We start from the raw sequence: 23,170 nt of genomic DNA on the forward strand, positions 1-23,170 counted from the left end.
ACTTATTACCAACAAAGTTGGGGTTTATGAATCTGTAAGGGCTCTTGGTATGCCAATTAACTGATATCCTAAACCAGACAACTGGAATAATTTGTCGTCCTCACGCTCCTTGCTTTAAATTGAATGGGAGTAAATAGAGCTATTTCGTACCTGTAATCTCTGGAACCAATAATTGATATGAAGTGTTAGGAAAGAGGAGTGGCCACATACAGCTTTTCAGTTTATTGAATTTTTCCATATCTGCATAACTGTTGGATGCACAAACAACATTAATAGCACTTCGCAATAAAATTAAATATAGTTTGGGTCATGTTAAATAGATGACTAGCTTAGCACCTATTTTTCTAAGAAACTAGGGCTAGTAATGAATATGAAGGTAATTTATTTTCATAATTTAAACATGTGAAAGGTGAGGTGAAAGATGCAGGTAGGAGAAAGAAAGCTGACTTGTCAGACAGTGGTTGGAGATGCAGGTAGGAGAAGGGAAGATGACTTGTGAGGAGCACATGTAAGATGCAGGTAGAAAAAAAAAAGTTGACTTGCGAGGAGAAAGTGGAAGACAAGTAGGAGAAAGAGAACTGCCTTGTGAGAATGAAGTGGGAATCGCAGGTAGGAGAAGAAGACATGACCTGTCAGTAGGAGGTAAAAAATTAAGGTAGGAGAAGGAGAGCTGACTTGGAAGATGGAGGTGGAGGACACGGATTGAAGAAGGAGAGATAACTTGTGGTTAGGATGATGGAGATGCAGGCAGAAGAAGGAGAGCTGCCTTGGAAGATGGAAGTGGAGGACACAGATAGAAGAAGGAGAGATGACTTGTGAAAAGGAGGTTGGAGATGCAGGTAGAAGGAAAGCCGAATTGTGAGGAGGAAGTGGGAGATAAAGGTAGGAGAAGATAGACTGACTTGAGATAGAAGGTAAATGTTGAAGATACAGGTAGGAGAAAGAGAGCTGACATGGAAGGAAAAAGGAGCTGACATGGAAGGACATGGAAAGAGGAGTTGGGAGAAAAAGGAAGGAGAAGAAGAGCCATCTTGTGGGGAAGAGCTAAGAAACACAGGTAGGAGAAGGAGAACTCATTTGTGAGGAGGAAGTGGAAGACAGAACTTGGAGGAGAAAGGCTGATTTGTTTTGATGAGGTGGGAGATACATGTAGAAGAAGAAGAGCTAATCTTTGAGGAGATGGTGTGAAACACAGTTAGGAGAAGGAGATCTGACTTTTAAGGAAGTGGGGGATGCAAGAAGTAGAGAACAACAATTGTGAGAGGTAAGAGGGAGGCACAGACAGTAGGAGAAGAACTAAAGAGGTTGAAAACATGTGTAAGAGAAGAAGAGGTGGCTTGTGAGGAGGAAGTGAAAGACACAGCTAGGAGAATTAGAGCTGCCTTGTGTAGAGATGGTTAGAGACACAGATGGGAGAAGGAAAGTTCTGTAAGTTCTGGTTGTCATAATGACCACCCACCAACCAACACCAGGTCTAATAAAGTAACTGTCAAAGAAGACAGTGACATTATTCTGTAACACCAGTATTTACCACTATAGATATCACAGCCAATGTGGTCAGCAAAGAATAAGTGCAGCTCAGCACATACAATAAGCTGGCAGCGGGGCAGGAAAGTCATTCCTTGATGATAACACAACAGCTAATGACAGGAGCAGAGGTAGTAATACTAGCATATGGTCAGTCACTGGATAGTGTGAACAACAGTATGAGCAAGCAGTGTGAAGGAGAGTATGCAGGCCACAGCCAAGGAAAGATGAAAGTACACGACAGAGTGTCATGCAGGCCCAGACCATAACCAGTCAGGTAAGTAGCATCAAGTTTGTACACACAGAGCAGGGTTGGAAGTAGGCTGGGTCACACACAGAAATATATTAATCCTACTCAGGAGTCAGAGAGTTATCCAACAGGCCAAGGTCAGTAAACAAGCAGGTAAATGGAAGCTGAATTAAGGGGCTTTGTCAGAACCAAAATAACACTCTGTGAAAACACCCTGGAGGAGGGGCAGAACGCGTTGACGCAGTCTGGCTTTGCCGTCCTACGTACCATGTCACCTCCGGTGAGTGGAGCGCACGCCGGTGTGCGGCGCTCCCAGGGACCATCTTACTAGAGGGAGAAATCAACCATGTCTATACATGCTCTCATCTATCGCTGACTGTGAGATCTTTACCCTGGCTAGGTGTTGGTTTGGTTCCAGATATAATAAATGCTGATTGCATTCTTTTAAGATGTGAGTGGTTTGGTATTTGAATTTATCTTGTTATAGACTTACAGTATTACACTATATATATATATATATATATATATATATATATATATATATATATTTCTCTGCACAAATTATCTTCTGATGGAGAGTGATCTTTGGTCGCCCTGGAGGTTGGAGGCTGATTATATTCCAGTTTAGATTTCTGAGGCAATAAGAGAAAGACAATAGTCTTACCTACAATTTGGGATTTCTACCTAAACCTTGTGATTGGAGGCTGATCCGAGGGGATCTTGGATTCCTGAATCCAAAATTTAAGGTGTTTCCTTCCCCAAGATTTGGTGAGTGCGGTGTGTGATTATAACACTAACGGGTGTGATTACTGGTCAAGGGTCTTGGAACAAGGACTTTTTTCTATTCACTATATCCTATTAAATTATTTGGAGTGGGACTATCGCAACAAAATATAATTAATATTTTTTCTGCACTAATTGATTTTTTTGGGATGTATATATAATATTTGTTTACGCTGTTTTTATATGTTTTTTTCTTAAATGGAAGCTGAATTAAGGAGCTTTGTCAGAACCAAAATAACACAGGAAATATCACTAATTACATAGTAAGTAGGAATGAGACATCTCCTGTGTAAGAGGTGTTAGCTTGTATTGGGAAAGCACATCTTACTTGTAGGAATAGGTGTTTAGAGCTGATGGAACATGTGGTTTTTTTTACATTTCCCAACAGAAAACAAAATAAAAGTATAAAATTTGCTAGAAACCTTGTAATGTACATGATATTTAAGTAGGGATTTTTTTTTTCAACAAAACTGTAGCTTCATTTTAATTTACCATTGCCCAGGATTAGGATGCTAAGCAACACGCTTCAAACTATAATTTGACAATCCATACCCCAGTTACATTAAAGAAGACAAGGAGAGCAAGTTAAGGTATCTGCAGTAAACAACTGCTCACACTGTGACCGAACACACATTGAAAAAGCAGTCAAAGGTGTTAAAATGTGGAGAGCATTTGGGGCATTGTAAAACAGATTATGCATGAGGTTTAAGGTGTATTATTTTTTAAAATATTTTCCATGCAATAACTATCTTTTAACTTTTCTTGGCAAGTAAAAAGCAAATGTATTCATGGCGCACAACATAAGCCTTCTCTCCTAGTCAAAATGCTAAATAAATCAATTGTTAAAACTACAAGAGAATATTTTGATGCTTTAATAGTGAACCAAACATTTCCCTTCGGGTTATTGCTTTTTATTTGGCACAGTTTGCTAACGCTAGATTACACATTTTTGCATTCTTTCTGAAAATACCATTAATGTGGCTGTCTGGCTTCAATACTTTTTGAGTCTAAGACCTGGATCTTCTGATCCCTATACTTTTTCAGGGTCAGTGATTAGGTATTAAGGTAGAGGGCTTGCAAGACAGTAAGAGTATCTGTAAGTGCAGTAGCATGTTCAGGACAAGTCTTTAATTTGTCACATTTCTGAATTTTTGAAAGAAAAATGTCATCAGTGGTTAAAATTGTGACCAAACGGAAATAATTCATACAAAAAATTAGTTTTACAGGACCTGGAACATAGGAACGTTTGTAATAAAAATATAAGAAAATTGAAAAATTATATCTGCAGTACATACAGTATATCATAAACCATCTTGTCTTTTTTTCCTACTTAAAGTCACAGCAGTCTATATTAAACACTAGCTTGATAAAAGGCAGAGCAAGGTCCTTGCTCACACACACATAGCATCCAAAAGGGAACTAGCTCAAGTTTGAGCTTATTAGTTCCTTTGTCTAAACTATGTCAGATGTTTCTCATATTCCAAAGAATTAATGAGTCATGCCACTTTGAACTTTTTTTTTCCTAAACTGGCCATACATGTTACAATCTGCGCTATTTCTGTATAATATCTTTTAGATTTAACAAAATATTGTGGGGCCTATTTAAACAATATTTTTTCCAATTCAGCAGGCTCTTTTTTAATTGTACAGTCAAGTTGTAATGTGTATGGTTTTAAGCGTATCTATGGTAAAAACGTAAAATCATATACTAATTTCCACATTAAATTTCAATTATTCCTAGCCTTCTTCTATTAATCTGAACAAATTTGAAGACTGGAAATTTGCTTTGTGAAAAATCTGCATACATATACTTCCTTAAATTCTGTGACACATATTCATTAAACCCTGTTGATAATCACTGCTGTGTCACACATTTCACAGACACTGCCTTCTGAACTACGGAGATACTGAGAAGAGGGGTTTCAGGAGGCGGAGTCAGTACAGGAATTACTGCTTGCAGGCAACAAGGGTACCATTGGATATGTAGTCCCTAGAAATTGATTGCAAAAAAAAGCTGCAAAGCATGCTGGGAAGCTGTGGAAAATTGTGGAAAGAGATGGCCAACAGGCAGGTAAAATAAACAGCATAAAAGGAAACTTTCAAGTACACTTACAGTCATGGCCGAAATTGTTGGCACCCTTGATATTTTTCCTGAAAATCAAGTATTTCACACAAAAAAGGTATTGCATTAACACATGTTTTGCTATACACATGTTTATTCCCTTTGTATGTATTGGAACAAATATAAAACAGAGGCAGAAAAGCAAATATGACATAATGTCACACAAAACCCCAAAAATGGGCTGGACAAAAGTATTGGCACCCTTAACTTAATATTTGGTTGCACACCCTTTGGAAAACATAACTGAAATCAGTCGCTTCCTATAACCATCAATAAGCTTCTGACACCTCTCACCCGGAATTTTGGACCACTCTTCCTTTGCAAACAGCTCCAGGTCTCTCTTATTGGAAGGACACCTTTTCCCAACAGCAATTTTAAGATCTCTCCACAGGTGTTCAATGGGATTTAGATCTGGGCTCATTGCTGGCCACTTCAGAACTCTCCAGCGCTTCTTTGCCATCCATTTCTGAGTGCTTTTTGACGTATGTTTGGGGTCATTGTCCTGCTGGAAGACCCAGGATCTTGGACGCAAACCCAGCTTTCTGACACTGGGCCCTACAGTGCGACCCAAAATCCTTTGGTAATCCTCAGATTTCATGATGCCTTGCACACAGTCAAGGCACCCAGTGCCAGAGGCAGCAAAACAACCCCAAAACATCATTGAACCTCCACCATATTTTACCGTAGGTACTGTGTTTTGTTCTTTGTAGGCCTCATTCCGTTTTCGGTAAACAGTAGAATGATGTGCTTTACCGAAAAGCTCTATCTTGGTCTCATCTGTCCACAAGACGTTTTCCCAGAAGGCTTTTGGCTTACTCAAGTACATTTTGGCAAACTGTAGTCTTGCTTTTTTATGTCTCTGTGTCAGCAGTGGGGTCCTCCTGGGTCTCCTGCCATAGCGTTTCATTTCATTTAAATGTCGACGGATAGTTCGCGCTGACACTGATGCTCCCTGAGCCTGCAGGACAGCTTGAATGTCTTTGGAACATGTTTGGGGCTGCTTATCCACCATCCGGACTATTCTGCGTTGCAATCTTTCATCAATTTTCCTCATCCGTCCACGACCAGGGAGATTAGCTACAGTGCCATGGGTTGCAAACTTCTTGATAATGTTGCGCACTGTGGACAAAGGCAAATCTAGTTCTCTGGAGATGGACTTGTAACCTTGAGATTGTTGATATTTTGCCACAATTTTGGTTCTCAGGTCCTCAGACAGTTCTCGTCTCCTCTTTCTGTTGTCCATGCTTAGTGTGGCACAGACAGACACACAATGCAAAGGTTAAGTGAACGTCTCTCCTTTTTATCTGCTTTCAGGTGTGATTTCTATATTGCCCACACCTGTTACTTGCCCCAGGTGAGTTTACAGGAGCATCACATGCTTGTAACATTCTTATTTATCCGCAGTTGTGAAAGGGTGCCAATACTTTTGTCCAGCCCATTTTTGGAGGTTTGTGTGACATTATGTCGAATTTGCTTTCTTTCCTCCCTTTTTTTGTTTTGTCCCAATACACACAAAGGGAATAAACATGTGTATAGCAAAACATGTGTTAATGCAATACGTTTCGTGAGAAATACATGATTTCCTGGAGAAATATCAAGGGTGCCAACAATTTCGGCCATGACTGTATATTGGATTGTCAAAACTTGCTATCATTTGTATTGTTATTACAATGCTTATGTAAGGTTGCAAGGTTCCAACAATTCATGATAAGCTGAACTGTGTCGAAATAATCAGTTTGTCTGTCTTCATCTTTTTTGGTGTACTGACCTGTTAAACCTTCTTGCACATGGTTAATCGAGAATGTTTATACCAGCCAGGTGAGCTGAGATGTATATTTGACAGGGAAATGTTATAAATGAGCAATAATAAGATAATGTAGCAATCATTATTATAAAGCAATCAGCACAACACGTAACACCACCAACGTAATTCACCAAAGATAGGGAATCCATTCAATTTCATTCAAATTTTATACAATTTTTCTGTAATGTTTTCGATCTGCTTCTGGACAGATTTTCAGGCCTTACTTATACTGAATTGTACAAGCCCCTTTTCATAGAAAGAGACCTGCAGTGATTAGGAGTACATTTTTACAAGGGGCATTTCTGGGATGTATATGTTAACATATCCCCCCATGTTTTAACATGAGCATGGCTTACATTGAACATATTTTTGAAAATTGTACTTGTGCAGAGATATTTTGAAAAATATATTGAACAGGTAGTGCTGCACAATGGGAACAAATACTGTATAAAGAGTATTGAAAAAACAGAACCAAAATTAACATTTAATAGAACAAAACTGGTACCTGGATCTTTGAAGAGTCGAGGAGAGATCAAGACTTTCTTCCTCACCAGGGTGCCAGCCCGGAAAATGAGAATGAAGGTCACGTTGATACTTCTGAGTTTTGGTGATGGTAGCGTCTTGTATAACTCCTGAGCTGTGGAATATGTGTTTCACTTTATTGAACATGTTACCATTTTGCTGAATGTTAACGAAATACAATGCAACACAAAGTGCCTGACTTGCTCTTGACATGGAAGGGAAGCTTACTAAAGTATGTATAGTATCTGTACAAAATGACATGACATGCTTGTCAAATCTGATATATACTGTAATAAAAACAAAACATTTCTTTGTCCAGAGATCATAACTATAGCATTGTTGTCAACTGCATACATTTAGATAGACATCAATAAAACTGAATCTACTAATTACATTTTTTATAACTTGACCTTTTTAAGTAATATACAAAACCTTTTATGCAATATACAAAATATTTCAATAGCGTTTATTAAATGTGATAGTTTAAACAAAAGCAACTAATCATATTTCAGCATTTTGCAAAGTTTCCAATTTTGGGACATGACAAAGATGAACATCTTGGGTCTGAGATGACATGCCTGGCAGAGATTGCACTAATGTAAACATAGATGTTGCTAATTTGTGCTGAATAGTAGGTGTCACTTAAAGGATCATAGAGTGTAAGCCTACATACTGTATACACTGTATGCAGTCTGCAGTCATTGTACTCACAGCGTACTCCATAATTATTGTGCTATGAGTGATAGCCTCACTTACATAAACCTAAAGGATTATTCAAAAATAAATAAAACTAATGCTAATACTTTGTCTAGGTCTGCCTTTAAAAGGAACCTTGTTAAAAAAGTGCAAACCACACAACAAGGACCAACAAAGTTGTAAACAAAACACTTTGGCCAGAAATATTTAATACAGAACGTAGGATATAGAGTCCAGGGATCAGTTGTAGCATACAGCACAGAGTGTAGCAGTCAGGACAATGCAATGTACAACATAGTGTACTAGTACAGCAGTAATGAGCATGTATCATAGAGCCCTTTGCTTTGCTCTTCAGTAGGATGAAAAAATGCCCATGTTAGTTGTGGGGGTAGAAAGGCTTGTAGACAGTGAGGGTGGATATCCTTGAATCGTTAGTCTCTGGGAAGAGAAAAAAAGGCCTGGGGTCAATGGGGGGGGGGGGGGGGGGGATGCCTAGTGGTAATGGTCAATGGAAGTAAAATATGCCTGGTGTCAGTGGGAGGAAGAATGCCCTGAGATTGGTGGTCAGTGCGGGAAAAACGTAGGGCAAGATGAGAGGCATTAGTATTCAGTGATGGGGAGAGGTCAATAGTGATGCTTGGAGGAAGGGAACAATTGTGCTGAGCAGGTAGTGGGAGAAACAATGGTGATGCAATGGAGGGGAACAGGGCTTAGTGAAGATTACATTTTTGTCCACTGGAGGATGATGGGAAACATCAATGCCTAGCAGGAGGAGGGGAAGAACAATAGTTCCCAGGTGTGGGTGGGAGAGAGATATAATGGCAGGAGAAATGAGAGTGATCAATTTAGCCAAGCAGGGGGGTGGGGGTGAACAGTAGTGCTCAGCAGGGGAAGAGGAGCAACAATAATGCTCACCAGCAGGGTGGGAAGAACAATGGTACTTAGCAAGGGATAAGTAAAACAATAGTGTCTGGAGAGTGGGGGTTAGGGAGGAACAATAGTGCCCCATGTGGGCATAAACATTGATGTCAGTGGAAAACACCATGCACAGCAAGTGTGTGTCCTGAGCTTCTGCTCTCTCCCTCATCCTCCTGCTCCCAAGACTATACAAAATCTGGGTAGGAGATCACTCCACCACATAGAGTCTGCATAGAGATGAGGCTCTGAGTTCTGACAGCTGGCTCCAGGGCCCAGATCTGCAGGATGTCAAGATTGTGTTATAATCCTAGGACAATCCTCCAAATTTGTACATGACTGGTAGGTATGCATTTTGATGTGAATGGGTTAAAGGGCAATTCCAGGCATCAAGTGAAAGCAATATGTGAGCATTTATTGCTATCCAACAAACCCAATAACTATGATAAACTCAGAAAGTTAATTCTGAGTTATCTGCAATTCCCTAAATGTACTAAGGGTATACTTCCTGTGCAGTGGGATTATTTGGGAATAGCTATCCTACATTGCATGCAGGTGTTTCAGATCACCAGGCAAAAGCAACTATAATGGACTAGTGCACTACTGCAATATCTAAGAAATAAAAGGTAAAAAATGAATTCTTAGAAGATGGGCTGAGCTTACTGCATTCATTTTAAATTGGAATTAAAACCAAAACCTTTTTTTCATTTTGGATAAAGTAAGGCAGGGTTATAACCCTTGCCATCTGAATCCCATTGTGGGGATTTCCCTTCACTTCCCATCTCATAGCTAAAACAGGAAGTGAGGAAATCCCTACAAAGTGAGAGAATCCCTGGTTGTCGCCGGGGTTACCAGAACCAGTGTCCCCATTGAAAGATGTCTCCTCTATTCCTGTTGTGGGGACAAGCCAAAATTGGAGCTTTTTTTACTGTCACTTTCAGTGATAATGTTAAACAGGACACATAGAGATGGTGAATCTCTCTAATGGGAACAGAGACAACAGTAATAACCTGACAGATTTTCTAATTCCTCTGCACTCTATCCAAAACTAAAAAAAAAAGTTTTGCCTTTAGTTATATTTTAAGGTTTGTTTTTTGAACTTTGGGAGAGTACATTAAATAAAATATAGTGTATGTTTACTAACAAGTGCTATGCACTAAGGCTAAGAAGAAGGGGAAGCTGTGCTATTTATTGTGATGGATATACAGACATACAAACATACTTACCATGCCCTGCATATGTGTTGGTATCATTGGCTGTACTGTATTAGAGTGCCCATTTACTAAAATCACCTCCATCATTTTAACATGTGGAAGTGTTTTTACCTGTCTATGACAGGTTATTCCCATACTGTTTGGAGATTAAAATCTAATATGAGAGCAGTGCACAAAGAGCAGAAACACATAATATCAAATCACAATACAGCTTTCACTTATCTAATTTAAGTAAACTGTAATAGGATTGGGTTATTGCACTTCATAAATGAATTATTCTTTTGCACTCTTTTATTAGGACCATTGGCTGCTTATTTAGACCTGACCCTTTGAACACATTAAAAAATGAACATATTTCCAGATTAATTAGACTTGGTGTGAAAGTTGTATACATCCAATAATTACATATCATTCACCTTAGTACTATCTCTCTTTCCTAATTACCAGTCCTCAAAGTTTTTAAATATTTCTTAGGCAGACAGAGCGAAAATTAAAACACATTAGTGGCAAAGATATTTAATTAATTGATCTATCCAGAGGCTATTAATTAAAAGCGTACTATACTATATAATGCTCAGAAAAGCCATCTGTTCATCCTCTGGCAGGGTCTATGATGGCTTGGCATGCTTTCTTAATACTTCATGATCTTCCACTGCCAAAGACACACATGAAGAGCCAGGATTATTCAATCACATGACTATCATTTAGCTCCTGATTTAGGATATGAGACAGACACCAGGGAAGTTGTTTGTTCAGGGGAATGACCAGAGGTTCACGCTAGTACTACCTAGTGTTATAATTGAAAGACTCTGGGGTTTAGCCTGGACTATTCAAACTGTATACCCTTCCTGTGTGTAAACAGCATTAAACAGTAACCTGTGTGTATCAAAAATACAGAACACACACTCTATCCTGCACATAGGTTCCATTTTGCACAGTTGAATTAAACTTCTATCCCCCACTTCACAAACAACTCCTTACCCTACCCTAATATACACCACATTTGCAGGTTGATGTGCTATAGATACCAAAATGTAAACCTCGATTTCCAACTAACCATTGCATGAAGGCACAACTACTTTTCTACAAAATTAGCTGTGGGCTCCTAGAAAGATTGCTCCAAAGGAAATTGTTCATATTGCACAAAAATCAGATTGAATACAGTTAAAGTGTTTTAATGAATATTTTCAATAGCTTTCCACATGCAGCCATCTGTTTATCATAATTCCTGACATCAATGACAATACCACTAGGAACTTCAGAAAATGTAGTGTGTAGGTATGTACGAATGGTTTATTACAATCATATATACCACATACAGCCTATTTCTTTCTGTCAGTCTGTTTTCATAATTAAATCCCTACCCTTTTGTCTAATAGGTTCACAAAGGATTGCCACTAGTTTGGAAACATACATAAGCTTACAGACTTTGATTTTCTCTCAGACCCCATGCGCCTGCAGAGCAGAAAATTAAATTTCTTCTACAAAGTGATGCTCAAACTTGGGATTTATAACAAGGGAAAGAGAGGAGAGGCACCTTCTAAGTGCAGAATCCCCTAAACCATCCACAGTGGCCAGAACTCCACCGGACGGATTCCTGCATGGCCACACTAAAGGGCTTTTTTTACACTTCCACGTTGTGAGTTTTACCAATTTGCGGCTTATTAAAATATTTTTATACTGCACTTAGAAGGCACCTCTCCTCTCTTTCCCTTGTTAGGCATACAGAGCTGGCTTACTCTGGGACAGCTGCCACCTAAATAGTGGTTACCCACTATAGACTTCATTGGGACTTATGGACTTATTACAATATGCATTTGTGCGCTGATAATTTCTTTAAACTTGGGATTTAGCCTGTCCTCCGAGGGCCTTGCTTGCTGTGCTTTGAATGCCATCTCTACATCTATTGACCTGCTGTATGATGGTCCTGATAAAACCCCAAATTTTGAATACAACGTAGACAACATGGAGGAGTACTGCATGGAGTTCTGCAGATATGCAGTGAACACCTTGTTAAATAGCCTTAGTTTATGGAGCCAGAATTGTCTGACTCTATTGGATGTGATAAAAGACTGATAATCAACCATCTAGCCCTGTATTCTGTAGACACTATAATAATCTGGCCATCAGAATTGCTCTTTCAGAAGATCAGGCAAAAATAGCTTTCACTTAGCCAGTCTGTGCTCTCTTCTCAGCTTCTCAATCATTTATTTCCCTCTACTGCTTCTGCTTCTGCTTCTCTCTACTCCAGGAAAAGCCTACCTATTGGGACCACCAGGAGTTTAAGGATAAGTACCTAGGGCCTCTGCCTATGAATTGGAAAAAAGAGAAAACCTAATCAGCTTTCAAGTCAAATGGAAACTTAATTGCTTAGGTGGGCCCAAGAAACTCCCCTAGGCAATCAGGTGTTTCCTCTGGTGCCTTCTAGAGCTATGTTGCCTGCTTCAGAAACATTGTAATGTATAAATGGCTACACTATTTTTTAAATAGTATGGTGAGTGACATTGCCTACATGTTCCGTGATTTTGTAGATGACAATGGAAACATCAACCGATTTCACTTAAGTATATTGGTAATTTAAATACAAGTCCAAAAAAGGAGAGTTTCCTGCTAAGAACAATGTATATACATACCTCTACTGTTTCATACCACTTCATGCTGCTCTGATGAGTAGATACAATACTCAGAAAATAGCTTGTCTGGGAGTATCTATCTTTCATGTTCAATGGTTCCTCTAACCATCAAGTTTCTATAGGTCAACTGTACATCTAGAGCCACTGGCTCATTGCACAGATACAGCCTAATATTACAGAGTAATGTATTCCAAGCTACAATTAGCTGTTTAAGGTTTGTTTGCCTTCATCACTGCAGTGCACTGAAAGGCTCCTTTTAGGTAGGGCTTGGGGAGCAACATGAAAGTATAACCAGACAGCTTATGGTGAGGTGGACCAAAAGGAACAGGCCTGAAACAGATTGTTGACTGTTTTCTGTAGAACATTGTAGGTTACCCTGATTAAATTCTTATCAGCTTGACATTGCTGCAAAAGCACAATGCCAGCACAAGAGTGCTCCTGCAGGAACTTTCAGAGAACCAAGTGTGTGCTTGCTTGGAAAGGTGTATGTTTGAAGTTTCTGAGGTTTAATATCTTGATTATATAGTTCCAACCAAAGTCTTACTTTCCAGGAGGTCCTAGAATAGATACAGCCATGTAATAGGAAGTGGTTACAATCTTTTCTTGTTTTTTCCTACTTTATATATTAAGTTTATTTAAAAAACATTACTGTAGCTGGCAGCTAGACCAAGAAGGTACCAAGCTCACTATTTAGTCACCAAAGTTGGTAGTGGCACACTTACCTAAAAGCAGCTGTAGGCATACATCCTGTCTTTTCTGCTCCTGAAAACAGTTTTGTTGTTTGGTATGTCTTTGATATTTGGCTGTTAATCCCTTGGCAAGGATGCATTATACCCTGCCAGAGAGGCATGACTCTCAACTATGTTTCTGTTTCATTCCTAGGAACTAAAGAAACTAGCTGGCATGATTCCTGGTTGAACCTCAGCTACTGTTAGCAACTGCTGAGACAGTCATATTACACATAGGCCTGTCCCATGTCCTGTTTCCTGAAGACTGCCCCTAGTAGGAAATGGACACCTATCCTAGACACATTTTAGTCTTGTTTGGAAGGCTTGGTGGCATTCTGGTACTGGACCGTACCTATAAAACATACCCCAGATGTGGCTGCTGTAGGTTAAGTGGGTGCTGTAGCTAGTGTTAGACAATTTTTTTAACATATTTTTTAACATAATTTTTTATTATGTAGAACAAACAACCCATCAGATTTATAAATATTTCAGAGTCATTGTGCTGCTTCATTGTTTGTTTTCTTTATGTTGCTATTAAATTTCCATGACTGGTGGTGAAAAGATTAATGGGGAAGGTTATATTGATTATGTTATATGTAATATTATTCCTGGGAGCTATTCTTTTTGTTTTTCCAGGCTGATTGGACAATAACTGATGGGTCTCCCCATCATGACAGATCAAGACTTCAGGTCTCTGACACCAAACAGGATTCCATATTGTGATCATCCTCAGAGGCCCTGCAACTTGACTTTGCTCCAACATGTATCTGGAAGTATCACTAGTAATAATTATACTGTATATACCCGAGTTTTTGCGCACAATTCCACCAAGAATTGTTGGCCTCTTTACTGATAATACCTGTTTGTACATTGGCTGTCCTATTATATTATTATTTTCTTATATAATGCTTGTATTATTTCCTTACTGGTGTGCATCTATATACTTATGGTTAATGGTACATGCTGGTTGCAGTAGTTCTTCTGATCCCAATTACTTTGATTGGATTATTGGTCATTTGCCAGGAAGGGAATCCTCTCTGTTCACAGAGACCATGTCCTGGGAGGAGGCATTGCCAACTTTATTATCAACTCACTCTTCCACCTAGTGAAGGTACGGGTTCTCTTATTTATCTACAAGTTTAGCTAAATATCCTGCTTGGGAAGGGCCATTTCCCATAACCCCCTCCCCCCTCAAAAAGTGGGCTACACTTTATTGCATCATTTTGAACAAGGTGCAGCATGTCCATCAGTGAAATTCCTTTTCCTTATTGCATCCTTACAGCTTTTGACAGTATTCACTTATGCCTAATGCATTATTTTTTGTGGCATTTCACAAACTGTCCACCGGAAACTAGGTAATGATTAAACCAAGTCAGAGTAATTTTATTGCCTTAGGCACCTCAATACTTTACTGAATGAAACACTGGAAGCATCCATATACTGATGTAATTAAATGCGAACGTACAATATAAGGAGCAAAGAGAAATGGTGCTAAATTTGATTTAGCTGATCAAATGTTGATAGAAGTGAATTTTTTTTTTTTTTAGTAAATTTGCCATTAGCTGAATGTATTTGTTTGCAGCTGGTTATTCATTCTGTGTCAATAGTTTTCTAAAAGCATTTTAGTTTTAATAATAATTGATTTAGCTATAAAATTCTGACTTCATTTCCCCTTGACTGATCCACATAAACACCCCTTATATACTATACTACTAAGCAATGGTTAATTCTTCAATTATGATTGTGTTTATGTTATGAGAAGTAATCAACATACTGCTACATAAAAGAAACAAATATTTGTTGTGAACTGATGCTTATTAAAGTAAAATTCTAGCCATAATTGTTTTTACTTTCTTTAGTTCAGCATACACTGAAAAGAGTTCCTTTGCTTTCTGTCATGGAAACACAAGAGTTAGTGACAAAACGTATCCTTAGAATGTGGGGAAAGCCACCCTTGAATATGTGACCATGTGAGATTGATCTCTGCTTCTGTTCCATCGTTTTCTGTCCTGGTGACAACTGTAACTAAGTATCACATTAATTTTCTAAAATGATAAAACCTGTCTTGGCTCTCCTTCTAAATTTGTTGCTTAGTTAAACTGCCTACAGACTGTGCAGTAAACTAAGTTTGTTTACATAACAGTCTGGTTCTCTCTACGTTTTAGAAATGCCTTTTTAACCAATTAGATACATTGGCTGTGTTCCCACATCTACAAGGTGGTATTCTGTGTAGCCATCACCTTTACCAGTCCAGTGTTTTTATGCAAGGCAACGGACTAGGCACATTTTCATTATACTTATTTAACTTTTCCATGTTGCTGCTTTGTAGCAATTTGTACCTTGAATGCAATAAAATCATCCATTTTTAATTTTTATGGACACACTGTACACTATTTTTTTTAGTTCAGTACTGGATACATATTTTTTATTTGATGGTTTCAATAATACAAATCTATTACCAGATCTGCTTTACAACTGTTTTATGTGTTAACAATGATTTAAATATCAGTGTCCACCTCTTTCATTATACTATGATGAGGCCAAATGAAGAAGTTGATAGCCATCAGAGAACCATATGTAGATAACACCAAGAGAAGATAATATACATAAAAAATAGTTATTTCTAAATATAATATATTGTTAAATAAATAATACTGAAAAAAGAGTCAAACCAAGGCCACCTTGTAGGAGGGTGTCTAGTCTCTGGTGGTAGATCAAGCCTCTAGTGTGGTAGCTGCAAACACCAGAGTTAGTATATGTAATAAAAGCTATGGTAAACAGGGCAAAAATGGGGTGCTTTGGTGCACACAACTGTACTGCACAAGTATGTGGTAATATGCTCCACACAAACAGCAGCTTTTCAATTATCAGAAATGAGTGTCAAACAAAGCCACCTTATGGGATGGTGGTAGTGTGGTAGATCCAGAGATTAGATTTACTAAATTTATTGAAAGCTTTGGCAAATGGGAGGTTGGAAAGGGGGTTCTTTGGTGCAAGCAACTGTACTGCACAAGTATGTAGTGACATAAACAGCAGCTTTTCATTTATCAGAAACTGGATTTACTAAATGTATTGGCAGCTATAGCAAACAGGCAGAAAAAATGGGTGCTCAAGTATGCATTGATTTGCGATGAACTGCCCTGGGTTTGGTTTGAGCAAGGTTCAAAGAAGTTCAGATGTCGAACCTGAAATCAGTGGGAACTGATTCTATCAAGTTTAAAAATGCCCAAATTCTGGGCTAATAGGCAAGGAGGTGTCAAAATAGCATGGGAACAGGGGGACACAGATCTAGAGAACATGTTCCAATACAAAAGAAAAAAAATTATTTAAAGGGGCCTGGGAGTAGAGATTTTTTAAAAGCACTGACATTTACAATGGAAAAAAAGAGTTTTAAATGACCGATAAATGACATTTCCTTCCTGGTTATTTTTTTTTTTAAAGAAACAATTGCACACAGGTCCCAGAGGTCCCCCAGGATACATAGCAGACCCGTAAGGGACTGTTATGTATTGTGAGGGACCTTTAGATGGTTTGCGTGCCCCTGAATACTGCCCCTACTTGAATAAGTATGGGGTAAATAGCACCCTTATTCAGTCACAAAAAAAGGTGTCACCTAGAAATAAAGACAGCCAAACGTTTGACAACTAATGTATTCAAAAAATAAAAATCCAACAAAAATTTCCCTCATAAATCCATCATCAATCACTATACCCACTGCCTGCAGACTCTCCCATAAAAAAAAAAGATGTTCCGGTGCACCCTTTATAGCTTAATGGTAACAATTCTCATGGTAGTCATAGCCATAGCCATATAGCTCTTCAGCTATATAAGGCAAGTGGTTGGGATAGTGGTGACCTCACTGAGCAAATATGGCCATGGGTACAAGCACAATCTGCTTCCTTAGCAACCAGTGAAAGTGGTATGCTGTCATATATGGAAGTGGTGGAAATACCACTTCTATATATGATTTTCGGCTCCAACTGAACATGGGGCCAAAGTGGCAAACACAGGCAAGGTTTAGTCAGAACCTAGATCCTGATTGAACTGAAGCTGCACAAAAAGGGCAACTATGTCTGTGTCAATAATAAGTGTCAACCCAAATCTACCTTGTAGAAGGATGGCCAAGCTATAGCTGTAAGGTGTTCTCTGGCAGTTATGTCTACAGTGCTGTGGATGCAGCCACCATCAGGACTTATGGTAAATAGCTTCTTTGCCATGTATCCTCAGAGTGGGACACTTTGTGATCCCTTTTGGATGGTGATAGTAGGTCTCTGCAGATATTCCCACAGTATTGGGATGAAATGTCCTTTTTGAAGCCTCTCCAAAAAGTTCCTCCTTCTCACTGCCATCACCCCAACACTCCTCCTCCTAACTTTCAGCACCACAACACTCCTCCTTCTTGTATTCCTCCCATGCCACCTGATGCCTCATGGAATACCACATGCAGGTGGCAGGCAGGGATAACCTTCTGTACAAAATATTGGCACTAGCTCTGGATCTTCTGATCCAATTCATGGAGGCTGAATACCTGCCATTGTGGTGTAGCACAAGAAAAGGCTGAATTAGAAGTCCAATAAAAAATGGTTGCTATAGCTCCTTCAGGAGGAAGTAGAATAGCCCACCTTAGAAGTCCATATAAAATAGCTGCTATGTGTGTCTGTGGGAAAGGAGGAAAAAAACAGTATATTAGCAAGCCAAAAAACAAAACTGCTGTGCACCTAGAGGAGGAAGGATGGTAAGGCTGCATTAGAAATGGATGATATGCACACCTGGGGGGACAAAGGAGCAGGAGGAGGGACAGGGCTTATTAGTAACACTAGTAGGAAAGTGGCTGTTCTGCACATTGGAAGGCTCAAAAGAGAAATGGTTTGTCAGCCTCTTAATTTCCTCCTGCACCATTAACCAATGGCAAGGTGAAAAAGAACCCAGTTCCCCAGAATTTCTCCTCCCCACATTTTTTATGTGCAACAAAAAAGAAGGATTCAGGAAAGGACATGCAGTCTATGATTGTAGGATTTGTTGCTTAACATTTTGCTGCCTCCTGCCCTTCACCATGGCCATAATTCCCCCCCTTCCATTTGCTGCTGTCTGTCCTTCCCCCTGCTCTGTGGAATAGCAGGAAGTCTTATTAAATTTTGGCATATGGACAAGGTGGTATGTAGATCCACTGATCTCTTTTTGTGTTAATGGAGTAGATAGGTTGTGTTGCCATCCCTGCCTTTGTCTACAACAAAATTGTAAACCTGTAGACATTATTAAAAAAAAAACTACTACCTCCATATGAAGAACCTTTGTCTTTGACTTTAGGTGTGCCTGTCCCTCCATTTATTGCTGCCTGATCTTCTCCCTATGTTGTGGAAGGATGGGCAGCCTATGCCGTTATGTTTTCCCCCTGCAAGTATGCCTTCTGCATAGAGATCGGGCCATCATACGGCAAAGAATTTCTTTGCACCACCTCCTTTAAGTGCCACATTTTGGGATGGTGGCAGTATACCCCCAGATGTTACCCTTGCATACGGTTGTGATAAAATGTCCCCTTGAAACTGGCCAAAACATCCCTATTCTCCTCACTACCAACACTAGCAACCCATCACCTCCTCACCACCAGCACCCCAGCAATCTCCCTCTTCACTGGGCTCTGGAGAATGGTAGGTTGAGGTTTTTATGTGTTTTTGTGTACCCTACTTTGACATTTTATTAAACCATTAGGACAATACAGTGTGGTTCTGTGAAAAAGGAAGCTCACAAACTACACTATTAAATTGTTGTTCCACTGGCCAATTTGTATGAAGTTGAGGGCTTTAATTATGGCTTATATATCTGTTGTGGCTCCTACTTCCATGGTTCAATTCAGGCCTAGTATCTCTGGATAATAAAAATCATATTTCTCAGTTTTAAAAAAAAAATCTAAAAAAGCTGTTTCTTTTACTTATAAATAATCAGATTGGGGGTGCTGATGTCGCTGTATTTAAGTCAAGTAATTGCATAGCCAAGCAATACACTACAGAGCGCACAAGGCACAGAACTGCAATGGATTTATGGTAGGATCAATAGGCATTTTTAGCATGTATCAGACAGATATAACAAATAACTTTCAATTGTATACTGTATTTACCAAACTAAAAGGGAGCAAATGGGAGAAGTTTATTATGAGTGTATATACACTTCAAAGAAAATCTAGAAAAATGTCCTGCCTAGATAAACATATTGCAGAAAAGTTTGATTTTCGTAACAGAGACATTGCTAAATAACTTGTTCTACTTTTTTACCTCTAGTAAATATCTTTCAGGTATTTTAGAAAGTTTGCTTAGAGTAGGGATGAGTTAAATTGATTGTTTTCATTCCCCTAAAATTTCAGTGAAAACCATGAGTTCACGGCAAAAGTCTGTCATTTTGGCAAACTGCATTGGAGGCAATAGAGAAAGGTGAAATTAAGTTGTTTTCAGAAATTTTGGTCTTTAATAGCTCCTTTCAATTATCATGGACTTGTTGTTTTGCCAAGAAACAATGCATTCCTAGCCTCTTTATTTTTCACTTTTTTCACAATAAGACACAGATTGAAGAAAAATAAAAAATAAAAAAAATATCAACTACACAGAAAAAGGGAAATACAAAGTCAAAGAATACTAAATTAAATGTACTTAACTACCCTATATTTACTTCTCAAAAGCCTTCTTAATAAAGGGAAAAAAGAAATCCAGATATAAATAGAAAGAAAGTCAGTCAAAAGTGACAGTATTAGTGTGGGGGAGTGCTCTTGCAATGAGGATATGGAACTGAAGGTTGATGAAGTCAACCTTTCCATTCTCCACTATACCACTACATACTAATTGCTGCTTACTGACCTAAATTGAGTCATGAAGAAAAGTGTAAGCTTGAATTACATTGTAAGGGCAACATTTGTGTTCTTACTTGATATAGTGTATATTGCTATATGTATTTAACAATATTTTGAGTTCAGTGATTTGAAGATTAATACAATTAATTCCTTATGTTAATTGTTATCCTTAAATTCCAGTGGCAGTCTTATGTATTCTATGTGCACTTTTCATTCCAGTTGATGGACCTACAGTGGGGATCGAAAGTTTGGACACCCCAGCTAAAAATTTGTATTAATGTGCATAAAGAAGCCAAGGAAAGATGGAAAAATCTCCAAAAGGCATCACATTACAGATTAGACATTCTTATAATATGTCAACAAAAGTTAGATTTTATTTCCATCATTTACACTTTCAAAATAACAGAAAACAAAAAAATGGCGTCTGCAAAAGTTTGGGCACCCTGCAGAGATAATATCTTGTACTGCCCCCTTTGGCAAGTATCACAGCTTGTAAACGCTTTTTGTAGCCAGCCAAGAGTCTTTCAATTCTTGTTTGAGGTATCTTTGCCCATTCTTCCTTACAAAAGTCTTCCAGTTTTTTTAGATTTCTGGGCTGTCTGTCACGCACTGCTCTTTTAAGGTCTATCCATAGATTTTCAATTATGTTGAGGTCAGGAGATTGTGAAGGCCATGGCAAAACCTTCAGTTTACGCCTCTTGATGTAATCCCCCGTGGATTTCGAGGTGTGTTTAGGATCATTATCCATTTGTAGAAGCCATTCTCTCTTTAACTTCAGCTTTTTCACAGATGGCATCAAGTTACCATCCAAAATTTGCTGAAATTTTATTGAATCCATTTTTCCTTCTACTCGTGAGATGTTCCCTGTGCCACTGGCTGCAACACAACCCCAAAGCATGATTGATCCAACCCTATGCTTAACAGTTGGACAGAGGTTGTTTTCATTAAATTCTGTGCCCCTTCTTCTCCAAACGTACCTTTGCTCATTCCGGCCAAAAAGTTCAATTTTAACCTCATCGGTCCACAGAACTTGTTTCCAAAATGCATCAGGCTTGTCTATATGTTCATTTGCAAAGTTCAAACGATGATTTTTGTGGTGAGAACATAGAAGAGGTTTTCTTCTGATGACTCTTCCATGAAGACCATATTTGTACAAGTATCTCTTTATAGTGGAATAGTGTACCACAACTCCAGTGTCTGCCAGATCTTTCTGGAGGGATCGTGCAGTCAAACGTGGGTTTTGAATTGTTTTTCTCACAATCCTGCAAGCTGTTCTGTCTGATATTTTTCTTGGTCTTCCAGATCTTGCTTTAACTTCCACTGTTCCTGATGACTGCCATTTCTTAATTACATTCCGAACAGAGGATATTGACATCTGAAAACGCTTTGCTATCTTCTTATAGCCTTCTCCACCTTTGTGAGCATCAACTATTTTCAGTTTCAGTTTTCTAGACAACTGCTTGAAGAACCCATGGTGCTGATTGTTGGGGCAAGGTCAGATGAGTCTGGGCATTTAAAACCTTTGAGATTGACATAACCTGGTCTTCCCAGACGATGATTGAGAACAATCCATGACACTGGCAGGTCTCAGCTTTGCAAAGGGGGCAGTGCATGCTATAAATTCTGCAGGGTGCCCAAACTTTTGCAGACGCCATTTTTTTGTTTTCTGTTATTTTGAAAGTGTAAATGATGGAAATAAAATCTAACTTTTGTTGACATATTATAAGAATGTCTAATCTGTAATTTGATGCCTTTTGGAGATTTTTCCATCTTTCCTTGGCTTCTTTATGCACATTAATACAAATTTTTAGCTGGGGTGCCCAAACTTTCGATCCCCACTGTATGTACCATTCTGTTTGACAGATTAAAAATTCATGATCTAGATTTTTTTCTGCTGAAGAGATAACCAGTGTAACATTTTCTCCAATCGCATTGTTGTCAGTGGAGATAGGATTCCTAATATGCTACAAAACACAGAAACCAATCCATAATAATAAAGAATAATAGCCCCATGATTTCTGAGTAAATAATTTCCTTAGATCCCCACTATTAATTACTACTAAATTTTAAAAGAAAAAGAAAGCACTCAAAAACATAAAACATCTGTGTAGTTAATAGCACATTAAACATTCTCTAAAATCGGAGATGATTGTGTAAAACAAACTTTGCTGACCTATCTAAAAAATAGCCTAGCAAAAAATAATTACACTCTTTTAAAACTAACAATTTATCTGCAGATGGCACGATGGGCTCTGTGGCACCTGATTTTGTAAAGCCATGCAAACAAATGCACAAAAGAATCTCTTGCAGTTTACAAATTTCAATTAATGCTTTTTTCTAGAGTATACGATGTGCACTATATTGCCAAAAGTATTGGAACGCCTGCCTTTATACGCACATGAAGTTTAATGGCATCGCAGTCTTAGTCCGTAGGGTTCAATATTGAGTTGGCCCACCTTTTGCAGCTATAACAGCTTCAACTCTTCTGGGAAGGCTGTCCACAAGGTTTAGGAGTGTGTCTATGGTAATGTTTGACCATTCTTCCAGAAGCGTATTTCTGAGGTTTAAGCACTTATGTCAGACGAGAAGGCCTGGCTCGCAGTCTCTGCGCTAATTCATCCCAAAGGTGTTCTATTATGTTGAGGTCAGGACTCTGTGCAGGCCAGTCAAGTTCCTCCACCCCATACTCTCTCATCCACGTCTTTATCGACCTAGCTTTCTGCACTGGTGCACAGTCATGTTGGAACACGAAGGGGCCATCCCCAAACTGTTCCCACAAAGTTAGGAGCTTGAAATTGTCCAAAATATATTGGTATGCTGATGCCTTAGGAGTTCCCTTCACTGGAACTAAGGGGCCAAGCCAAACCCCTGAAAAACAACCCCACACCATAATTCCCCTTCCACTAAACTTTACACTTGGCACAATGCAGTCAGGCAAGTACCATTCTCCTGGCAACCGACAAACCCAGACATGTCCAACAGATTGCCAGACAGAGAAGCGTGATTCATCACTCCAGAGAACACTGCTCTGGAGTCCAGTGGCGGCATTCTTTACACCACTGCATCTGACACTTTGCATTGCACTTGGGGATGTAAGACTTGATTGCAGCTGCTCGGCCATGGAAACCCATTCCATGA

General features: G+C 38.9%; 1 protein-coding gene across 1 annotated transcript in view; it reads right to left on the minus strand.

The window, feature by feature from the left end:
- FRMPD4 (FERM and PDZ domain containing 4) overlaps positions 1-23,170 on the minus strand; it is a 463,469-nt gene that overhangs the window by 386,241 nt on the left and 54,058 nt on the right. The window contains exon 2 of the mRNA XM_089652996.1: positions 6,992-7,123. Coding sequence (XP_089509122.1) covers positions 6,992-7,123 — 132 coding nt within the window. The remainder of the gene's footprint in view (positions 1-6,991; positions 7,124-23,170) is intronic.

This window comes from Staurois parvus, unplaced genomic scaffold (genome assembly GCF_062004578.1).
Source record: "Staurois parvus isolate SC_StPar_1 unplaced genomic scaffold, SC_StPar_1.0 ptg000696l, whole genome shotgun sequence".
Lineage (NCBI taxonomy): Eukaryota > Metazoa > Chordata > Amphibia > Anura > Ranidae > Staurois > Staurois parvus.